General features: G+C 38.6%; 1 protein-coding gene across 1 annotated transcript in view; it reads right to left on the bottom strand.

Annotated features, from left to right (window-relative positions):
- The window catches only part of WDR1 (WD repeat domain 1), a gene marked incomplete at its 5' end in the record, with an annotated part of 19,530 nt that extends 2,185 nt beyond the window's left edge, over window positions 1-17,345 (bottom strand). Inside the window, 12 exons of the mRNA XM_010583540.1 lie at window positions 596-769; window positions 1,246-1,356; window positions 2,388-2,475; window positions 3,131-3,287; window positions 4,562-4,649; window positions 5,496-5,729; window positions 5,849-5,929; window positions 6,660-6,737; window positions 8,595-8,775; window positions 10,229-10,376; window positions 13,368-13,458; window positions 17,224-17,345. Coding sequence (XP_010581842.1) covers window positions 596-769; window positions 1,246-1,356; window positions 2,388-2,475; window positions 3,131-3,287; window positions 4,562-4,649; window positions 5,496-5,729; window positions 5,849-5,929; window positions 6,660-6,737; window positions 8,595-8,775; window positions 10,229-10,376; window positions 13,368-13,458; window positions 17,224-17,345 — 1,553 coding nt within the window. The remainder of the gene's footprint in view (window positions 1-595; window positions 770-1,245; window positions 1,357-2,387; window positions 2,476-3,130; window positions 3,288-4,561; window positions 4,650-5,495; window positions 5,730-5,848; window positions 5,930-6,659; window positions 6,738-8,594; window positions 8,776-10,228; window positions 10,377-13,367; window positions 13,459-17,223) is intronic.
- Window positions 17,346-17,576: the final 231 nt, after the last annotated feature.

The raw sequence follows: 17,576 nt of genomic DNA, 5'->3' as shown, positions 1-17,576 counted from the left end.
GATGTTTCTAAAAGCAAGATTCTTTCAATTTTTACTTAGAAAATGAAACATTTTTGTGGAATGCCATCCTGCATTTTTTACTTCAGCGTGGTTTCAGTCAAAGCTTAATGACTTTACAGGCTGATATTGACTGCTCAGCTAAAAAGTGGAAATTGCCCATTTTTTGGTTCTTGGTTAAAAGCCACTAGATTGAAGGATAAAGGAAGATTCCCTGCCCTAAGGTATGCTGAATAAAGAACCTGCATACTTTGTAATCTTTTGTATTTAACTACTGCTAGCCTATGGAAATCCAAACCCTCCCCCATTTAACTCTATGTATGTTATTGGATGGGTTTGAGTGTTTTGCCAGTAGCCAACTTATGCTGTATATTTCCTCGCCTATTCTTACAATCTGGAGGCTTTACATAGTGTTGCTTTTCACAGCAGCCTAACTCAAAACACCAGGTAAACAGACAGTCAGAGAAACACCAAATATACGTCAATGATTTAACAATTAAGTCTCACTAGCTATACTGTATTTCACCACAATAGATATAGACATGAGATGCCAGCCAGTTTGTTTTTAAAAAAACAAAACTGATACAACAATTCTTACCGCGTAGCCATCGCTGACACTAAAGACAGTGACAACTTTGTTTGCATCACAGACTGCAAGAAAGGCACCATCGTGAGAATATGCCAGGTCAGTAACAGGACCTTTAGCTTCCAAAGACTTATCATCATTTTTCAAAGAGGTTCCTTGGATTGAATACAAACGGACATTCCCATCCTGCAAATTAGTAGTGAAGAAAGGGGGAAAGTACAAAAATCACTTTACAATAGAAAGTGGAAGGCTTACTGAGTTTCTGGAACTTTTTGCATCAATTCTATCTGGTAGTGCTTATATTAAGAAATAGTTTAAAGAAGCTGTCATTTATGCTGGCTACAGTCAACGAAGTCTAGAATATAGATCTCATTTCTAGAATTTGCCTACTTCAAGCATAAGCTGGGTAAAAACAATTTTTTGATTTAAAAAGAGCAAATATAAGATAAAAAAATGAAATAGACATCAGGTCACAACGGTGGGAGAACCTGCAGAACGAAAGCCAGACATACCAGCTACACATAGTTTACTTGTTCCAATACTGCTGTTGCTACCAACTGCCACCTACTACTGCTCAACACAACACATCTACTATTGTTAAATGCTTCTGTTACTAGTTCCAATGTTCAAAAGGAGTACAGTTTTAGGAAGTGCAACCTTACCGCTCCTCCCACTGCTGCTGTACCTCCTCCAGGGTGAATGGCTACAGCTTCTGGTTCGTAGCCAAGGTCATCGATTGCAAAACATTTTTTCTTATCTTTCATCAAGACAATCTGTAAATAGAAAACCAGAAACTAAGACCCTTCTTCTAGGTGCCTAATACAGAACTATGACTAACCCACATTGCTTAGTCACAAATACTGATCCACTCTGCTCAGAAGTTTACTATATTCTGATCTTAAGGGAACAGTTTCATTCTTTAATTAAAAAAAAAAATGCCTATGTGCAGTGACTAACTAATCTGCTGTCCTGGAGTACTTATGTGCTCTAAATTAGGTAGCGCAGGGCACACTCTACTGCCTTCAGCTTCGCCTCATTTGGTTTGAACATGAAAAACACGGACAAAGCAGTATTTTTAGGAATACTTACTCCCTTCCTGGTTCACTCTTAAAGGAAAGGAGGCAAGACCAAATTAGTAACAAGTTAATACTGCAATGTTAAATTTTAAGGGCTATTTCCTATCCCGTTCTATACTATGGACAACTGGAATTATAACTCACATAGCAAACAGGTTTGGACGACACTACTGAAAGTCCCAAGCATAAAACCAGCATCCATACAGAAGGCATAAATCATTAGAAGTTAAGCATGCTTTGACACAAGATAGCCCTGGTACAATGTGTCTGGTTTTGCATGATCTGAATACTACTGGCAAGCAAGCTAGAGCTACCTATGCTGTACAACAGCATTAGTTAGCTGATTAGTTGGATTAGTTGCAAAAAAAAAAAAAGTTTGCAGGAGCAAGACATCCTTTCCTCAAAATCACATCACTGAACACATCAGGCAAGAGCGTGATTCAGACTGGTGTAGCCTTCCAGCAAAGCTGTATTGATAACAAATTCCGATGCATCCACACTAGGGACCATGTGAAATTTATATCTATACATAAAACTGAAATTGGTACAGGATGCAAAAAGACAAGCCTATCAAGTACCCTGCTTAATTATGTTCCCCATAGCTTTTATTAGGAAATTCTGCAGATGTGCAAGGTGATCCCACACTAAACAGGTTCGTCAAACTATCACGTTACCACACATAGCATTAACAAACCAATTGTGTTGATAATCCACAAGTTAACACTTACTTGTCCAATGCAGAGAACTACAGTATAACCACCAGGACCCACAGCTAAACATTTTGGTTGAACATCCATTTTCACAGCATCCTGGCCACTGGAGGAAGGCGTGCCACGGTGGAGAAGCAGGAAGCATAAAGCATAAAAAATTTATTCCATACCTACCATTATTTAAAATTGCCTATTCAAATAATCACCCACTAATGATCAAGAACATGCATAATTTAATTCTTTTAACAATCTGCAAAGTTTCCTTCTGTTTACTGTTTAAAGCATTAGTATCTTGATCAGGTAACACACCTTTGAAATGAAAGTCAATGTTAGTACACTAGAGTAATTTTTTTTTAAACTAACTAGGTGATCTTAATAGGATTCCTTAAGTTTTTTTGCTTCAATTGTGGTTTCCATGAAGAAACAGCTGTGTCCCACCCCTGCTACCCAATGTTGCTGGGTATTTGTGAACCGTAAAGCAGACACCCTTCCCACAGTCCCCTAACTAAGCCACCTGATACAAGGCAGATCTCTATCTAACCTGTGGAAGGGATGAGACAAATTGAAAAGTCTGGGATGCATTTCTTGTTATCACAGAAAAAAAGCAAAGTTGGTCCAGCAATCATTTCTACAGTTTCCATGGTAACTTAAAACCTGAATAAATTGCAGCATAAAATTCTTTAGCATATGAATCAACAAAACTCTTGCTGGGAGATATTTAGGGCTGCAATACTACAATAAAAGGCAACATTTTAACTAACCTGTAGTCCCTCTTGCTAAGGTTGGTATAGCGCACAGTGTCATCCATACTGCAGGTGACCAGCTGATCCATTTCATCCACTGCCATTCTAGAAACCTGGTTTGTATGGCCTTTCCCAGAAAAGCCATCATTCTCTCCAGTTTCAGAATCCCAATAATGTGCATAGTAGAATTAAGGAACATTTGAAGATACTGGTGCAGTCAGTTACAGCAACACAAAAAGTTAAGTAATTGACAGAATAGCTAAGGTTAGAAGACACCTCCTGAGATAGTTTAGTTCAACCCACTGCTCAAATCAGTGTCAGCTACAACAGGGTGCCCGTTACATTGGGTTTTGAGTATCTCTAGGGATGGAGACTACAGATTCCCTGGGCAACCTGTACCAGGGTTCAACCAACCCCACAACCTCAAAATATTTTTTAAATTAACCTCTGATGCTCTGTAATGAGCTAAATGACCTACCACAAACAGTAGCAAATACAGGAACAATTACCATTAGGTCCAAGAATAGGAAATACTTTTTAAAGAATTACAGTTAAAAGTCCTGCGACATTGGCTTTCCCTGATTTTATATGTTAACATCAGTTTGAACTATTAACACAATACTACTGGTTTGTAAAGAAACAAGTCCTATATTTACAATGGTTTACGCCAATGTGACACCATTTTAATGCATCACGGCAGGCAGGGTGAAGGACTGCAGTTTTATATATAAGCTTCAGAATGCTAAAGAAAAGCCAACAGTGTTCTAAATGAACACATCCCCTTTAACGTGCCCTTTGGGAACAAGGCTGCATTACCAGTGTTTTGCTCCAAAAACCAACAGGACTGAAACAGAGTCTCAAAAGAAGAAGTACAAGTTCTCCTCAGTAGTGAGAAAGCCTGAGAAAGACATTTGACATACCAAATAAAGAACCCAATCAACATGTCACAGAACTTCAAAACCACACCTTAATACAGGTGGGAAAAACACAACTATAAAGAGAAATGCATGTTAATGGGTCAGAGATAGGTCAACAAGAGTTTATCTTTATTGTCCTGAACATCTGAAAAACCAAGATACATGACTGCCAAGATCTACCTGTCTATCGCAGCAAGAGACAGCAATGCGTATTTTGCATGTATGACAGAATATGTGAAAAGTTACAAGAGGCTAATTTAGATATTTACTTGCTCCTCCATACTAACAATCTACCTACCACAAAGTGACAACTGGAAATTAAGAACTGGCTTATATTTAGCAGGCAAGTATAAAGGCAACCAGTAAAACAGACAAGCAAGGGGAAAGCAAAATAAACTTCTTCAGACATAAAATATTTACTTGTGTGCAATAAACATAAGGTTTTGTCTTTGGCAAAGCTTTTTCTTTTTCTCCTAATGAGCACTCTCAAACTATAAGGCTAGAAGAAATATCACTATCATTCAAAGGATATTAATATGACCATCATTACTTCCAGAGTAAATATAGGACTTTCCACCATTTTTATGCACTGTAAGACACTGAATTGATTTACTATGGCCCTGTGAATGGGACACAAATAATAATTATTAATGGCAATTTTTCATCTTCACACGTACATATATCAACCTATTTAAGAAAAATTACATGTTACTCAGAAAATATCGTATTTTATTCACAAGCATTAAAAGTCACCCAGAATACAAATCACTAATTAACAGTGCAGTTATTTAACTGTTGCAGCATTGCTATTTCCATGCACTACTCTTTGAAGAGAAGGAACAGGCACCATGAATATCCTTATTAGCCTGCTGGGCCAAAATACTTTCATGGCCTTTTCATCGACAAAGTTTGCTTTTCAGGCACTTTATGATTCAGGGAAGAGGACTAAATATGGTCATGTACCCACACCAACTGCCAGAATTATAGCAGCAATAGCAAGAATCTGGGACGTCTGTTTCTAGTTCATGTAAAAATGTAAGTTCCCATGAGAGTGCTGTGTCAGGGAACTCTTTAAATCCTAAAATTAAAGCTCAATTGCACAGTAGCCCTAGTCACCTTGTTCACAATACACTAGCTCTGGCAGAATGAGACATCACTGGTAGTCTTCTATCTATGCTGTATTTCTTTTCTCATCTCAGGAATGCTTAAAAGCTGCTACGAAAGGTAAGTTGATAACCTTAATTGAAACCAAAATAAGTCTGTGTATCTGCACAAAGCACAGTATCACGCAAGTAACATTTTAACCTCCTGATTCACGCGACTTGCAAAAGTCAGTCACACATAACTTGTCTGGCAACGCTAATTTAACAAAACCATGTTTTAATAGCTACTATTCCATCTAGACAACTTCAACCACTGAGTCCCTTTCTTGCTGAAACTGGTGCAACAACAGAAGTTTAACCTACCTTTATGACACGTAAAGGCTTATTTGGATTGTTCTTGTCCAAATAATTGATATAGCCAGACAGGGAGATAGTCAGTAAATGGTCTTTTTGCCACAAGCAACCCAGCTGCTGATCCAACACGTTTGATCCCATGTTAAAAGTACTGACAACAGAATTAGCACCAACATCCCAGATTTTAGCAGTTTTATCTCCAGAAGCAGAAAGCAACTGACTACTGTCAGGGCTCCAACTAATCTGTAAAAAACAAATGTCACCACATGATGGTAAATGCATTTATTATTGCAAGAATTCATGGTCCATGAACTTGGCAATGAAATACTACGGACCATTTGCAAAAATGAAGTGATACTTACAGCATAAATACCTCCATCATGAGCTTTGCCTCCACCAAGAGCACACACTTTCTCTCCAGTCTTCCCATCGTAGACAAAAATCTTAAGGGAGCACACAGACATATAACTTAAAGGGAAAAGCAGTAACAGAAAAAAAACCCAAGAACTGAAACACTGTAACTTGCACTGCACAGATCATTCTTTTGTTACATGGACTGCTTGCAGGTTTATCAAACACTAGATTTTTGAAGAAGAGGCATACTCCTGCATTTAATATTTAAGACTATACAAATGAGATGACAATTGTAAATAGTCACAGTAAGCCCCTCTGTACATTGGATCCTGACATTTGAAATTCTGGAAGATGTTACATTTTTGACTCCTGCTGTGATGGCAGCTGCTTAGCATTGCAGTCATGGGAATCTGCCTTCTTAGGAGGAGCCACCTATGGTAACAGTGTCATTGTCAAATCTGCCCTTATCAGTATGGAGTCCACATGGAGCTGGGGTGCTATCTATGAGTTCAGTATTTCAGCCAGACTTCTCAGTATCGTAACAAGGACATAGGTATTCCAAAAATCTAATTTGCTCCTGCCAAAATAACCTGTAAGAGAAGTAATATGCTAGGGTGATGGAATGGGGAAAAAGGCTGAGTGAGAATAGTCTGGTTGACATCAGTCATTACAGCTTTATAGGAGAATACTTAAAAGTTTAAGCAAGTCATTTCTTGGCATGAAAAAAAGCAACATAGATTTTACAATACTAAATCCTATTCCCAAAATGCTCAAGAAACCATACTAAAATCACTACAAAAAGAGTTCCTTGTTTTTTACCTGGCCATCTGCACTAGCTGTAGCAAATCTGTTCCCGTCAGGAGAAAACCTCACACAGTTCACAAACCGTGTATGGTCCTATAGGAAAAAAGTAAAAATAAGCACACAAAATGAGAACAGACCTTTTTACATAGAAGATAATCCAGTAACAATGAAGTTCCTGCATGCAAGCCATAAATTAGCTGTGTAAGAGATGCAGGCTGTAGAGAATTGCTACAGAGCAAGTCTAGCCTCCATCTGAAGAGGATCATGGGGATCAAGAACGGTCCAGGGAAGAAACTGTGACATTAATGATGTAGTTCAAACAACTCGGCACAATATCAGGTGAATGAGTACCCAGTTTCAGGGATAGGTAGGAAAAACCCTCAGCTGCAGCCTTCAAGCAAACATGGGATTCTTCACCTCTGGTCACTGAATTCTTCCACAACATTCTCCAGATTTTGACTCTTGTTTCATTGTGCAAGTAAGTTTTATGCATAGAAGAGTACTTCATCCTTCTTATTGTATAAAATACAGGCATGAAGAACAGATTATTATTTTACTGGAATTCCATTTCTGGGAGACTGCACGTGGCAGCTCTGTGAAGTAACCAGGCAAGACTGATGTATGCTCCCCAAATAGACTATTTACAAGTAGGAGACTATTCAAACCATGCTAACTAGAAAACACACATTAAATAGGGAAGCACCACAATGAGGCCAAAGCTCCCACGCAAAGAGATTTGGGAGACTATTTTTAGTATTCTAAAGGCAGGTTCTAACCTACTTTCTTTAACTATAGATTTATTTTTTTTTCTGATGACACCTAAAGCTTTAATCTAAACCATGTAACAGCCTGTACCAGAATCCCATGTATCAACTCAAATATCACTTTAAAAGGAAGACTGCATCACATAGCAGTCTAAGCAGCACTGGTAAGCAATTCAGACTTCAGAGTTCCAAAAGAACAAGCTTAGCAAAATGCAAGTATCAGCTTAAGTTCAGAAATATATTAGGCAACTGCATCATTTCATTGGATTGCAGAGCTCAAAACAATTCCTTTTCTAGAACTGGAACGGAATCCTTACTAAAGTCAGTGTATGAAGACTACTCAAGGCACATACTTAAGAAAATAAAAGGCCTACTACTGTGTTTTTAAAAATAAAATAAGAACTAAGCATTTTGAATTTGCTACTGCAGTAATATCCAGTATCTCTGCAATAGTTTTTTTGAGGCAAGAGACATGTCTTCTGCCATCAGAAACAGCTGCAGAAGCTTTTGACTTTTTATTTTCTTTGGCCTCAAGTAACAATGAATGTCTTCAATGTGGTAGTTCCAGGCTTTGTTTCATTTATGTAAGAGATTTTTAACTAGTAGAATAAGAAAAAAAAGTGAAAAGAAATGTAGAAACAGAAAACTGACCACAGAAGTTACATACCCATTCCTCATTGTAGAAAGCAGTTACGTTTCAAACATCTACACTCACCCTTCCTAAGCTGCCCTGGGATTTCAGATTTGAACGCTCTTAAGAAGATTGGAAAATTCCATTCACACCACCACATTTATTGAAGAGTATTAAGAAATTCTACACATCTGCACTGGGAAGCAGAGCTCAGAAAGCAGCAATAGGGCCAATGAAACATCCTACTTCAGTCATGGAAGAGGATGAAAAGCCATAAAAAAACCCCCCCAAACTCCCCCCAAAACCCCCAGAAAAAGTGCTTCAAGTTTTCTTCTTAACCAATCATTTATTTAAGTTTTTTTGGCCTGAGACAAGCCTTCAGTTATACTCATACATGGGTTTAAGAAAGCCACTTGACACCAACTATGCCTCAAAAGGGGGAGCTAAGAACTTTTGTTGTAACAGCTAGTTGCAACAAGAACTGCAAGCTTGTTGGAAAGCTTTTAGTCAACTTGCTGCACAGTTTAACAGAGTCATATCTAAACTTAAACTCACGCTTAGTGTAAACTTGAACTTGAATGGCGGTCCCTCAAAGAAAGCGGCACAATTGTCATCACTGCCAGTTGCGAGACGATATGGTCTTGTTTGTTTAAAGTCCACGCTATTGATCACTTTGTTGTGCCCAGTAATCTCGCCAACAGAAGAACCACTATCCCACAGGAACACTGCTCCAAATCTAGTTAGAAAAGCACACAAAACTATAATTCATAAAAGTTACATGTAGATTAACTCCTTGAGCATCTGCAAACAGCAGATTTGAGTGCACTCAAAGAAAAGAAATTAGGTCATCTCATTAATCTCACGCAAGCGCATCATAGCTCCCTGAAGGATATTTGAGATCTTGCTGGAGAGAGAATCTAATCTTCAGTAGGAGACATTTGCTGAAGGGGACAGACAAGCAAGTTTTACATATAAAGCTTCTAAAATTCAGAGATCCAAAAGATATTCTTCAGTAAGTCTGTCAGTTTATAAAAGAAAGCAGTTAAGTTATTAGTCACTATTTATTTATTACTAGTTACTACACAGAATGCAGGAAGCTAGGATAACAATGACATCTGATCATTTATCTGATTATTTAGCCTAAACTGGATACAATCACTTTTACAACTATTATTACTTGAAGTTTTAAGGAAGACTACTTGTAACAGCATTTTTGTCACCTCTAACTTTAAATCACCTTAAAAAAAAAATCAGTATAATCAATACAGTGCCATTAAACTGCCAGGACATCGCTATTAAAATGGGTTCTATAGAATCACTTCAGCAAAATTCTAGATTGAAAGTACATCCACCTAACAGGAAACTGGCAGACTTTTTGAAGTAGGAGAGCAAATTTACATCATATCCACCCAGGGGCAGATGGGGGTGGAGGGAGGGATGGAGGACAAAGCACCTAATCTCTCTCAAATACCAGGACACAGTACATGATGGTGATTAAAAAATGGTGCAGGGGGTCAGGGAACAGGACCACACCATGTTTTTCATACCTTTAGGCATAAGCCTACCTGGTCTGGACTCTGCCTCAAAGATCTGTCAGTCTTTAAACATTAAAGGACAGGCACAAACCTGACTCTAATGGGCACCTCATTTAGTCAGACAAGGACAACTGGTTATGATTTTCTCTTAATTACCATAATAAGGCCTAAAAATATGGGCACGTTGCTGAGGGAGAAAATTCAGATACACTTTTTTCTTTATTTTTTTACTCTTATTCAATCACATCCTCTCAATTTGCGAAGGGTGAAAGAGGAGGAAGAGAATTGTCTTGTGGTTCGGCCTTCCTACTCTATCATAATTAGAAAAAAAAAATCCACCAAAAGGCATACTGAACAGCTATCATTGAATGTAATACCCACCTCTAAAAAACAAACAAGACCCACACAATTTTAAACTGAGTAATTCTAACAGAACTGTATTTTCCAAGTAGTTTTCAAGCTGTCAAATACTGCATAAAGAATTCTGCTGCAGAAAAGCACAACTTGAAGTCTAAACAGGGAACAAGCCATGATTTTCTTCCCTTGAAGAATTAAAAGCTTTCTGCAAAGAACCTGCTTTGTTAGAATACAGAGGTTTACAGTATATGTATATATATATATACACACACACACACACGCAAAAGAATTACTCACTTTTCCCTTCCTTCTCCAACCACAGCAATTCTCTTGCTGTCTTCAGTCCAGGCAAGGTCCTTTATTTTTCCTGCAAACGGCTGATACTCATACTTCAGTAGGTGTTCCTTCTGAGTAGTATCCCAGATTCTCAGCTTTCCAGAGACATCTGCCATAATAAAATAGAATATAACTATTGTTGTTCCAGCATGACTCGGTCACATGATTCAGCAATCTGCCAGGATACAGATTTTCAGCTACACTGAACACTTGTACCAGGGACCTATTATCTTACCCTATTACAATTACTACAAATCACTTGATTTAAGAATGCTGAAGACTACATCTGTTTCACTGAATTACATTTTTAACCTGATATCAAGGTTCAAGACATGCAGCAATAAATACAACACATGGAGCCAACTTTTGCAAACAGACGTGAAAAAATTGCACAGTAAGAGGGTAGGAACTCTGATGTTATCAGCCAGTATGTGTTAAGTATCTGTGTTACACGCAAAAAACCCCCAACTCCAAACCAGCCCCACCTCCCCAGCAGCTACAAGATAGCTTACCCACACTTCATTGGGAAGTAAGCCAACCTACGCCTACAATAAGAGAGCAATCTGGTGGACAGTGGCTGATACACTAAAATTCATACCTCAGCTTTTTTGGCCTTCAAAGCAAACCCATTTTGCATACAAATACCAAGTATATGTAAACATACAAAGAGATTTCTGCCCATAGAACTCGATTCATGTACACTCATCAGCATACTTTTTCTATACAGAAGCATGTACACAATGTTGCATATGGATACCTGCACTATCTGGATTACTGCAAAGGAATCCAACAGAATATTCAAAAATGGTAACATCACAAGCAGCAGACACAGCACAGGTCATAACAATTTAAGACTTAATATAATGAAAGCTTCTTTGGTCACTGTTTCCTCTCAGTATTACACAGCCCTAGAGCTTGCTTCTATTCAGAGCAATTACAGTGGTGCAGCACTGTAACCAGAGGAATTGTTCTATATGCAGACATGTTTACATATCTCTAATGAAACCCACAGAGCAAATTCTGTCTATGGGACCCTTCATAAAAGCCACTGTTTTAGAATAAACCATGTGCTAAAATATGTACCTTTCACCTCAGCAGAACACTTGTGAGTTCTGTTCACTGTTTATCGGTGCATCTTTACAGTTCAATTTAAACATACAGCAACCCTGTATCTTTGGGACCTGATCACAGACTCATCTTCTCCACTTCTGCTAAAAGGACAGATGCAGAGTCCTCCACTTTACATAGAGAATTTGCTATTAAAGCAGAATTTTATTGTGGACTTCAAAATCTAATTGTTTGCTCCATCTATTAATAGACAGGACACATATAGCTTTAACTTTATGGTATCTCCCATTACTATATCTACTATGACTGCAGTAAGAGAAATTACCATAAAAGCCACAAAGCATATTGCCAAAGGTCTGCCTCATCAAGCACATGAAGTATTAATGCAGGTTGCATGGCTAATGCAAATTTATAGATAGAGAAATGAATCTTACATGTTATACTTAGAAACAGCTTAAACAGCCTGATACTATCTTCAGACCCCATGCTCAGCAGTATCAGAGAACTATTTATAAATGACAGAGAAGACTTTTGAAAGAGAAATATTGCAGCTTAAACTCATTTACTTGGGTATGACAGACAACTTCTGAAAAAAGAGTCAACTGAATACTCCAACCCCAGGAACAAGGAACTTCCTTAAGCTGACCACTAATGAAAAACTTCTTCACAGATCAGGCTATGTATATATGACTGTTCTTTTACAGAGGACTGAAAATCTACAAGGCTACAAGAACAAAGTAGATGGTTATTCTGAGGATTAGGTACAGCACAAACCTAGAGCACCAAGTCTGTAGAATAAAGAATGAAAACTGGATTTTAAGAAGGTATTCAATCTGACATATGGTCCACACTCAAGACTGAGCCAAGAAATTCCTGGCTCTGCTTCCTTTTGGGGCGGGGGGGGGGAAGCTATGCTATCAGTGTTCTTAAAGCTTCCCCAGTACTCAAAAGACACATATTCTAATATAGCTTTCTGATATGCAGGAAGCCAAGAAGAAAAGAACATTTTACATTTTAAAAATATTGTTCCCTTCAAATTGCTGAGAAATTCCCATTCTACTAAGACCTGTGCATGACTGTGGACTCCCCAAGAAGCTCATATTCAGAATGTTTTATTTTCAGATATATTACTTAGGAAGTATTTCTGTATTTGGGCACATTACTTGCTTCTAAAACATTTCTAATTGACAATGACTAGCAGATTTAAAAAAAATCCATAGATTAACTGCAATGATTTTTAAGAAATGCAAGTTATTGTATTGTATTTATCAATATTCTTCAACTGTATACCAGTCATCCTGAAAAAAGATCAATTATTTGAAGCAAGCTTCTATGAAAAACGGTTTGTTTAGTTCTTTGTAAGTCATCAAAAACTCTAACCATTTCCACTAACAATCCAGGAAATTCATGCTGTAGAAATTCATGCTACTCATTCTTAGACTACTAATTCACACACATTACACGGAAACTGAGAAACAGCCTCTTTCCCTGCTAGCTTACCAAAGAAAGCTCTTTTAGTTCAGGTTACAAATGTAAGAAAAATCATGCCAAGCCTTGCCAAGTTTGGTCAGGAAGAAAGGGGGAGGGAAAAGAAAGGAGTATACACTCTTCTAGAATCCCTCCCCTGCCCCCAAAGTATGGAAGTTAATTAACAAACAGAAACAATAGTCCTGTATTTCAGAAATAACTTTTCATTCTGCTGCATGTACACAAGTCATCCCTTACACTAAGATTTGTTTTCTTTAACACTTCAGACTAAGTATTTAAAGTTAGTTTTCAGGTTCTTTTTGATTTAAATAACAAATTTTAAAAACACCAAGCACTTCATTGAACTCTCTGCTTTAGAAAGAGGTTAGAAGAACAACTACAGAAATCGTTCCTCCCTCAGGCATGTACATGTAATTCCACTGAAGCATGTCACATTGACTATGTATATTCTGTACATAAATGCAAAGCATTACTACTCTTTTGCATCAAGCACTTTAACAGCTCTGTCCACATATCTCATGCAGCATGCACATTGATACTTTACCTCCAGATGCTATGTAGAATCCACTGGGAGCATACTTGGCAACTACAACCTGATGGGCATGCTCAGTGTAGATGTCAGCAATTGCAGGATTCTAGTTTAAAGGAAAAAAGTTAGTAAGTTGTATTTCATGGTTTTCAAAGGAGTATAAAATCAGACATTCACAGATAAAATTCAGAATTTCTCCTCACACTCCTTCTCTCACACCCTTCCTTCAGCTTAAATTGAACTGCTGTCTAAAACTGAGAAGTGCAGTACACATTGCAGAACACTGCTGTCCAGTACAACTAAAACAACACACTGATTTCTAACAACTGAAACAAAGTATTTCCTCTAACAGCCAGAACTGCTGTGACCCTTTCCTCTCCAATACTTCCAACACATCCAAAAATTGTGTAGTTGAACATGAAAATTAAGCATACGGTTAACCATATTGCACGGCGGTTAATCATCACCACATACTCAAGATCACTCAGTAACCAATGAGGTTTGCAAGGCTTGCTCTTTCTTGCTGATTGCAATCTGGTTAAAAAGCTAGTAGACCAGCACAGGAAAAGACATTTTCCCTAGTATCAAGAGATGTACTGGAATTCTGAAAGAAATTTGCTGCCACTCCATCACAATTTTATCTCTTCAGTCTTAAACATGTTTTCAGATGTTTCAGGTTGGACGATAAAACTGACTCAATGTCAGCAGATCAATAGTATTACACTACAGAAGTACCACACAAATCAAAAAAGGATGACATTAAGGCAAAATCTACTCTCAGATTAACTGTATAAAAAAGCCATTCTGCACATCTTCCAAATATAGTGCATATATGCTCCAACAGTAATATGCTACTCCTTAGAAAAATTTCTCTACCGGGTAACAGGTATCTTCCAGCTCCAGAACCTTGACTTGTATCATCAAAACAAAAATCCATTTTAACTGCTATGATTAATACAGATTTATTCAACCAAACCAGAAAGCCACCTGATGTTATGGTATGACTCAGCCATCCAATCAGGAAAAACTATAACACCCGCGCTGTGTTAGAAAGCAGACAGCCTCCTGCTTTCAGGAGTTCTTGCTGCTGCAGTACTGTTACATCTCAGGAGACAGAATACAGCTTACTCATGCAAGAAGCAGCTCTTCTTCACTCCTGCTTTTATACATTGCTTGAGCGTGTTATAGCCCTACTGAAGTCACAATTATCTGCATTTACAGCATACATGTCACTCTCCATTTTGTGCGCAACTGGATTGTAGCTAAGCAAGACAAGATAATGTTTTCCCCATGCTACAGCTGCATCACCTACAAGTTCAGGGAGCTCAAAAACCCACACGATTCATTAGTAATGGCATACATTAGTAGATGCTATTTTACAGCAAGAATCCCAAAGAGTCCAGGAAGCCAAGATGATGAGAGACTGGACTTAACAGACTGACTTAAGGCGTTAAAAGAAAGATGGACTCCCAAATTTAAGGTACAGTAAATAGATTCAGGAAACCAGGTAATAAGTTAGAGCTGCTAACTTAAATGCTGTTTATTTGATAACATTATTTCTGTAAAGTCAGTTTTTTAACTTGTATATCTTACATATCCAAACTCCAGACCACCCCACTTCTAAAGAGATTTTAGGACAAGATTATATTGTTAGCTGGGACAAATGCAGTACCTCATACCAGATTCAACAAGAGTGAGCTTATGTGGCTTATTTCGAATGCTGAAACCAGAGCCACATATGAAAGCGAGCAGTCGAAGTTCCAAGCTTCAAAGTAGGTTTAGACCCATGAAGACAATAAAATATTAATGAGGTATGACACCTTACAAATACCACTAGTCCTTCTGACTCTCAGTGCTTTTCCAACACTATTCCAGGACTTTTTCCTTGTTAAAGGAAGTCTCTGGCTCATGCTCAAAGATCAAGCATTAACCCTGAACACTATATTCATCACCACTGCATTTTGATGACCTGTTTTTTTAATTAGAGCACAACCATCCCATTGGAAAACTGTTCATGCAAGGATTTACACACCGACCTCCCAGTATTTCATTTGCTTGTTGCAAACTACTACACAGGCTTCTGTATCATTCAGAGAAGGCATGGCTCTCAAATAAGACCGAACACGCTTCCATGTCAGGTCACGAACAAACTGCAACATTCTCCAACACAAAAGCCATAGCACAGGTTTTGGTCAGTTTTTGTGTTACTGCTACAATACATTCTGTAGTTGCCTGCAGAGTGTCACCCGTCAATTATTAACAGTAGCAGGCTCTCCTCACCAGTTAGGTAAGTTTGAGTACCAGCGTGAATTACAGCATAAAACTGAAAGATTTATGACTTCCATTCTCAACTTCCCTTGAGAGTTTAAACAGTCTAAATTTGAATTCCCACAATCCCACCTTGCCTGGGCTCAGATCATACCATGCACTCTATGTTCTGGCTCATGCTGGGACTAACATTTGCACTGGGCAAACCTTCAGTGAGCTGATTCAGGAAGATAAAAGCAAATTGTTTTCTTCCAATTTAACCCCCAAAATAGGGTCAGACAAGCACTAATGACAGTGCAAGAGAGGAGGTCACAATCCATAACTTGGGCAAAAACTGTAACGTAAGCAGAGTGGCTTTTCTCTCTTCTCTCATCACACTGTGTGCCACTACAGCATTTAACTGGGGCTTCTGGTTTCAGAAAATTGAACTTTTCTTGATACCGAGAGTGAAACACTATTACAACAACATTATACTGAGACACTGAAACCAGAGTGCGAGCTTATTTTTGTTTTGAAGTGGATGAATTTAAACTGGTTATCAAACAAGAAATTTGCAAAGAATTAAGTTATTAGTAGCATTTCTGTATTATGGCATGACAACGAAGAAATGTCTGAATATAGTGGGGGTGATGAGATAAATGAGGAAAACAGCTCAAGAAGTCAATTTACAGAGGTGATTTACAGAAGCAGCCATAAACAAATCCATTGTTGTGGAGACCTAAAAATTCCAGAGAGGTATGCCCTGCCCCTCTGCAGCCCTCCCCACTCCAGGCCAAATCTGCAGAAAAAGAGGAAAGTAAATCTAGGAGAGAACTTGATTTTCTAAAGAACAAGCATTTACTTTGAAGAAAAGTATTTTTTGAGAACTAGTAGCAAGACAATAGCCTAGACATGTAATGCATTCTCCATAGTTCTCAAAGGGATGCCATCTTTGAAAAGAAATCACTTAAATAACTCGCTTAACATTTCTCCAGCTACCACCAGAGAAGAAAAAAATCCCCAAGCCTCCACACCACAGAAAATATTAACTGGGGCATTCTAACTATTTAATTGATGAGAAAAGTTCCCTGTGACCGGGGCTGAGAACTCAACATGCAGACAGCTTGCCACAGAGTCAAGCAACTGTTTTGATTCTTGGATTCCCGGGGGAGAAAAGAGAGAAGCTACGGACTAATGCATTTAAAGATAGGGGTTTGCAAGTATTTGCATGCTTCTCTTCCAAGCTGAAGGCCCAATACAGCAAACAGGAAAGGGTTCATTTATTCAGCAAACACAACACTCAACTTCATAATGGTGATACTTAAGAAGATAAACAGGGCCAACCAGAACATACCAGTCTCTCTCCTGTAAACCCTATGCAGAGAGGGAGAGACCTGCACGTTTTGCCGAGACTTCCTACAGGTTTTTACAGTCGCTGCCCATGGTTTTATGCCTGAGTCATGCACCCTGCTTATTCCCCCGCTGCTGATCACAGATCTGTGACCTCAACAGAAATTACTAAGTGTGAATGAAGCACAGGCTATTAAAGGAGAGGGGCTGGGAAACAAAATGAAACTTAGGGAAAGCTCTATACTACGAAACAAAATAAATTAGGATACATTACATCAACGTTTCTGATGACGACACATTTTCCATTGGTATAAAGAAAATTGTTGCCCTTAGGATCACCTCCGATAATTTTGGAAACGCCTCGTTCCACCTGCGGGAGGCTGGCGAACACTTTTTCTACGGGAAGAGGAGATCGGGAAGGGGAAAAAAAATATAAATAAAATAAATTAAAAAAAAAAGAAGAAAAAAGACGACGTTTTTTATTTCTGCCCGTCGCCGGACGCCAGCCGAGCAGCAGAACGCCCTGCCGGCAGGCGCGGTCACTTGTTGCTGTCAGCAGGCTGCGAGGAACCGCCGGCTCCGCGCCCGCCTCGGGGGCGGCGGAGGGCGGCCCGGCGGTCCCCCAGC

The sequence above is a fragment of the Haliaeetus leucocephalus genome, unplaced genomic scaffold (assembly GCF_000737465.1).
Source record: "Haliaeetus leucocephalus isolate CR32 unplaced genomic scaffold, Haliaeetus_leucocephalus-4.0 Scaffold906, whole genome shotgun sequence".
Classification (NCBI taxonomy): domain Eukaryota; kingdom Metazoa; phylum Chordata; class Aves; order Accipitriformes; family Accipitridae; genus Haliaeetus; species Haliaeetus leucocephalus.
Note: the sequence above shows the minus strand (reverse complement) of the source record. Positions and strands in the feature narration are given on the sequence as shown.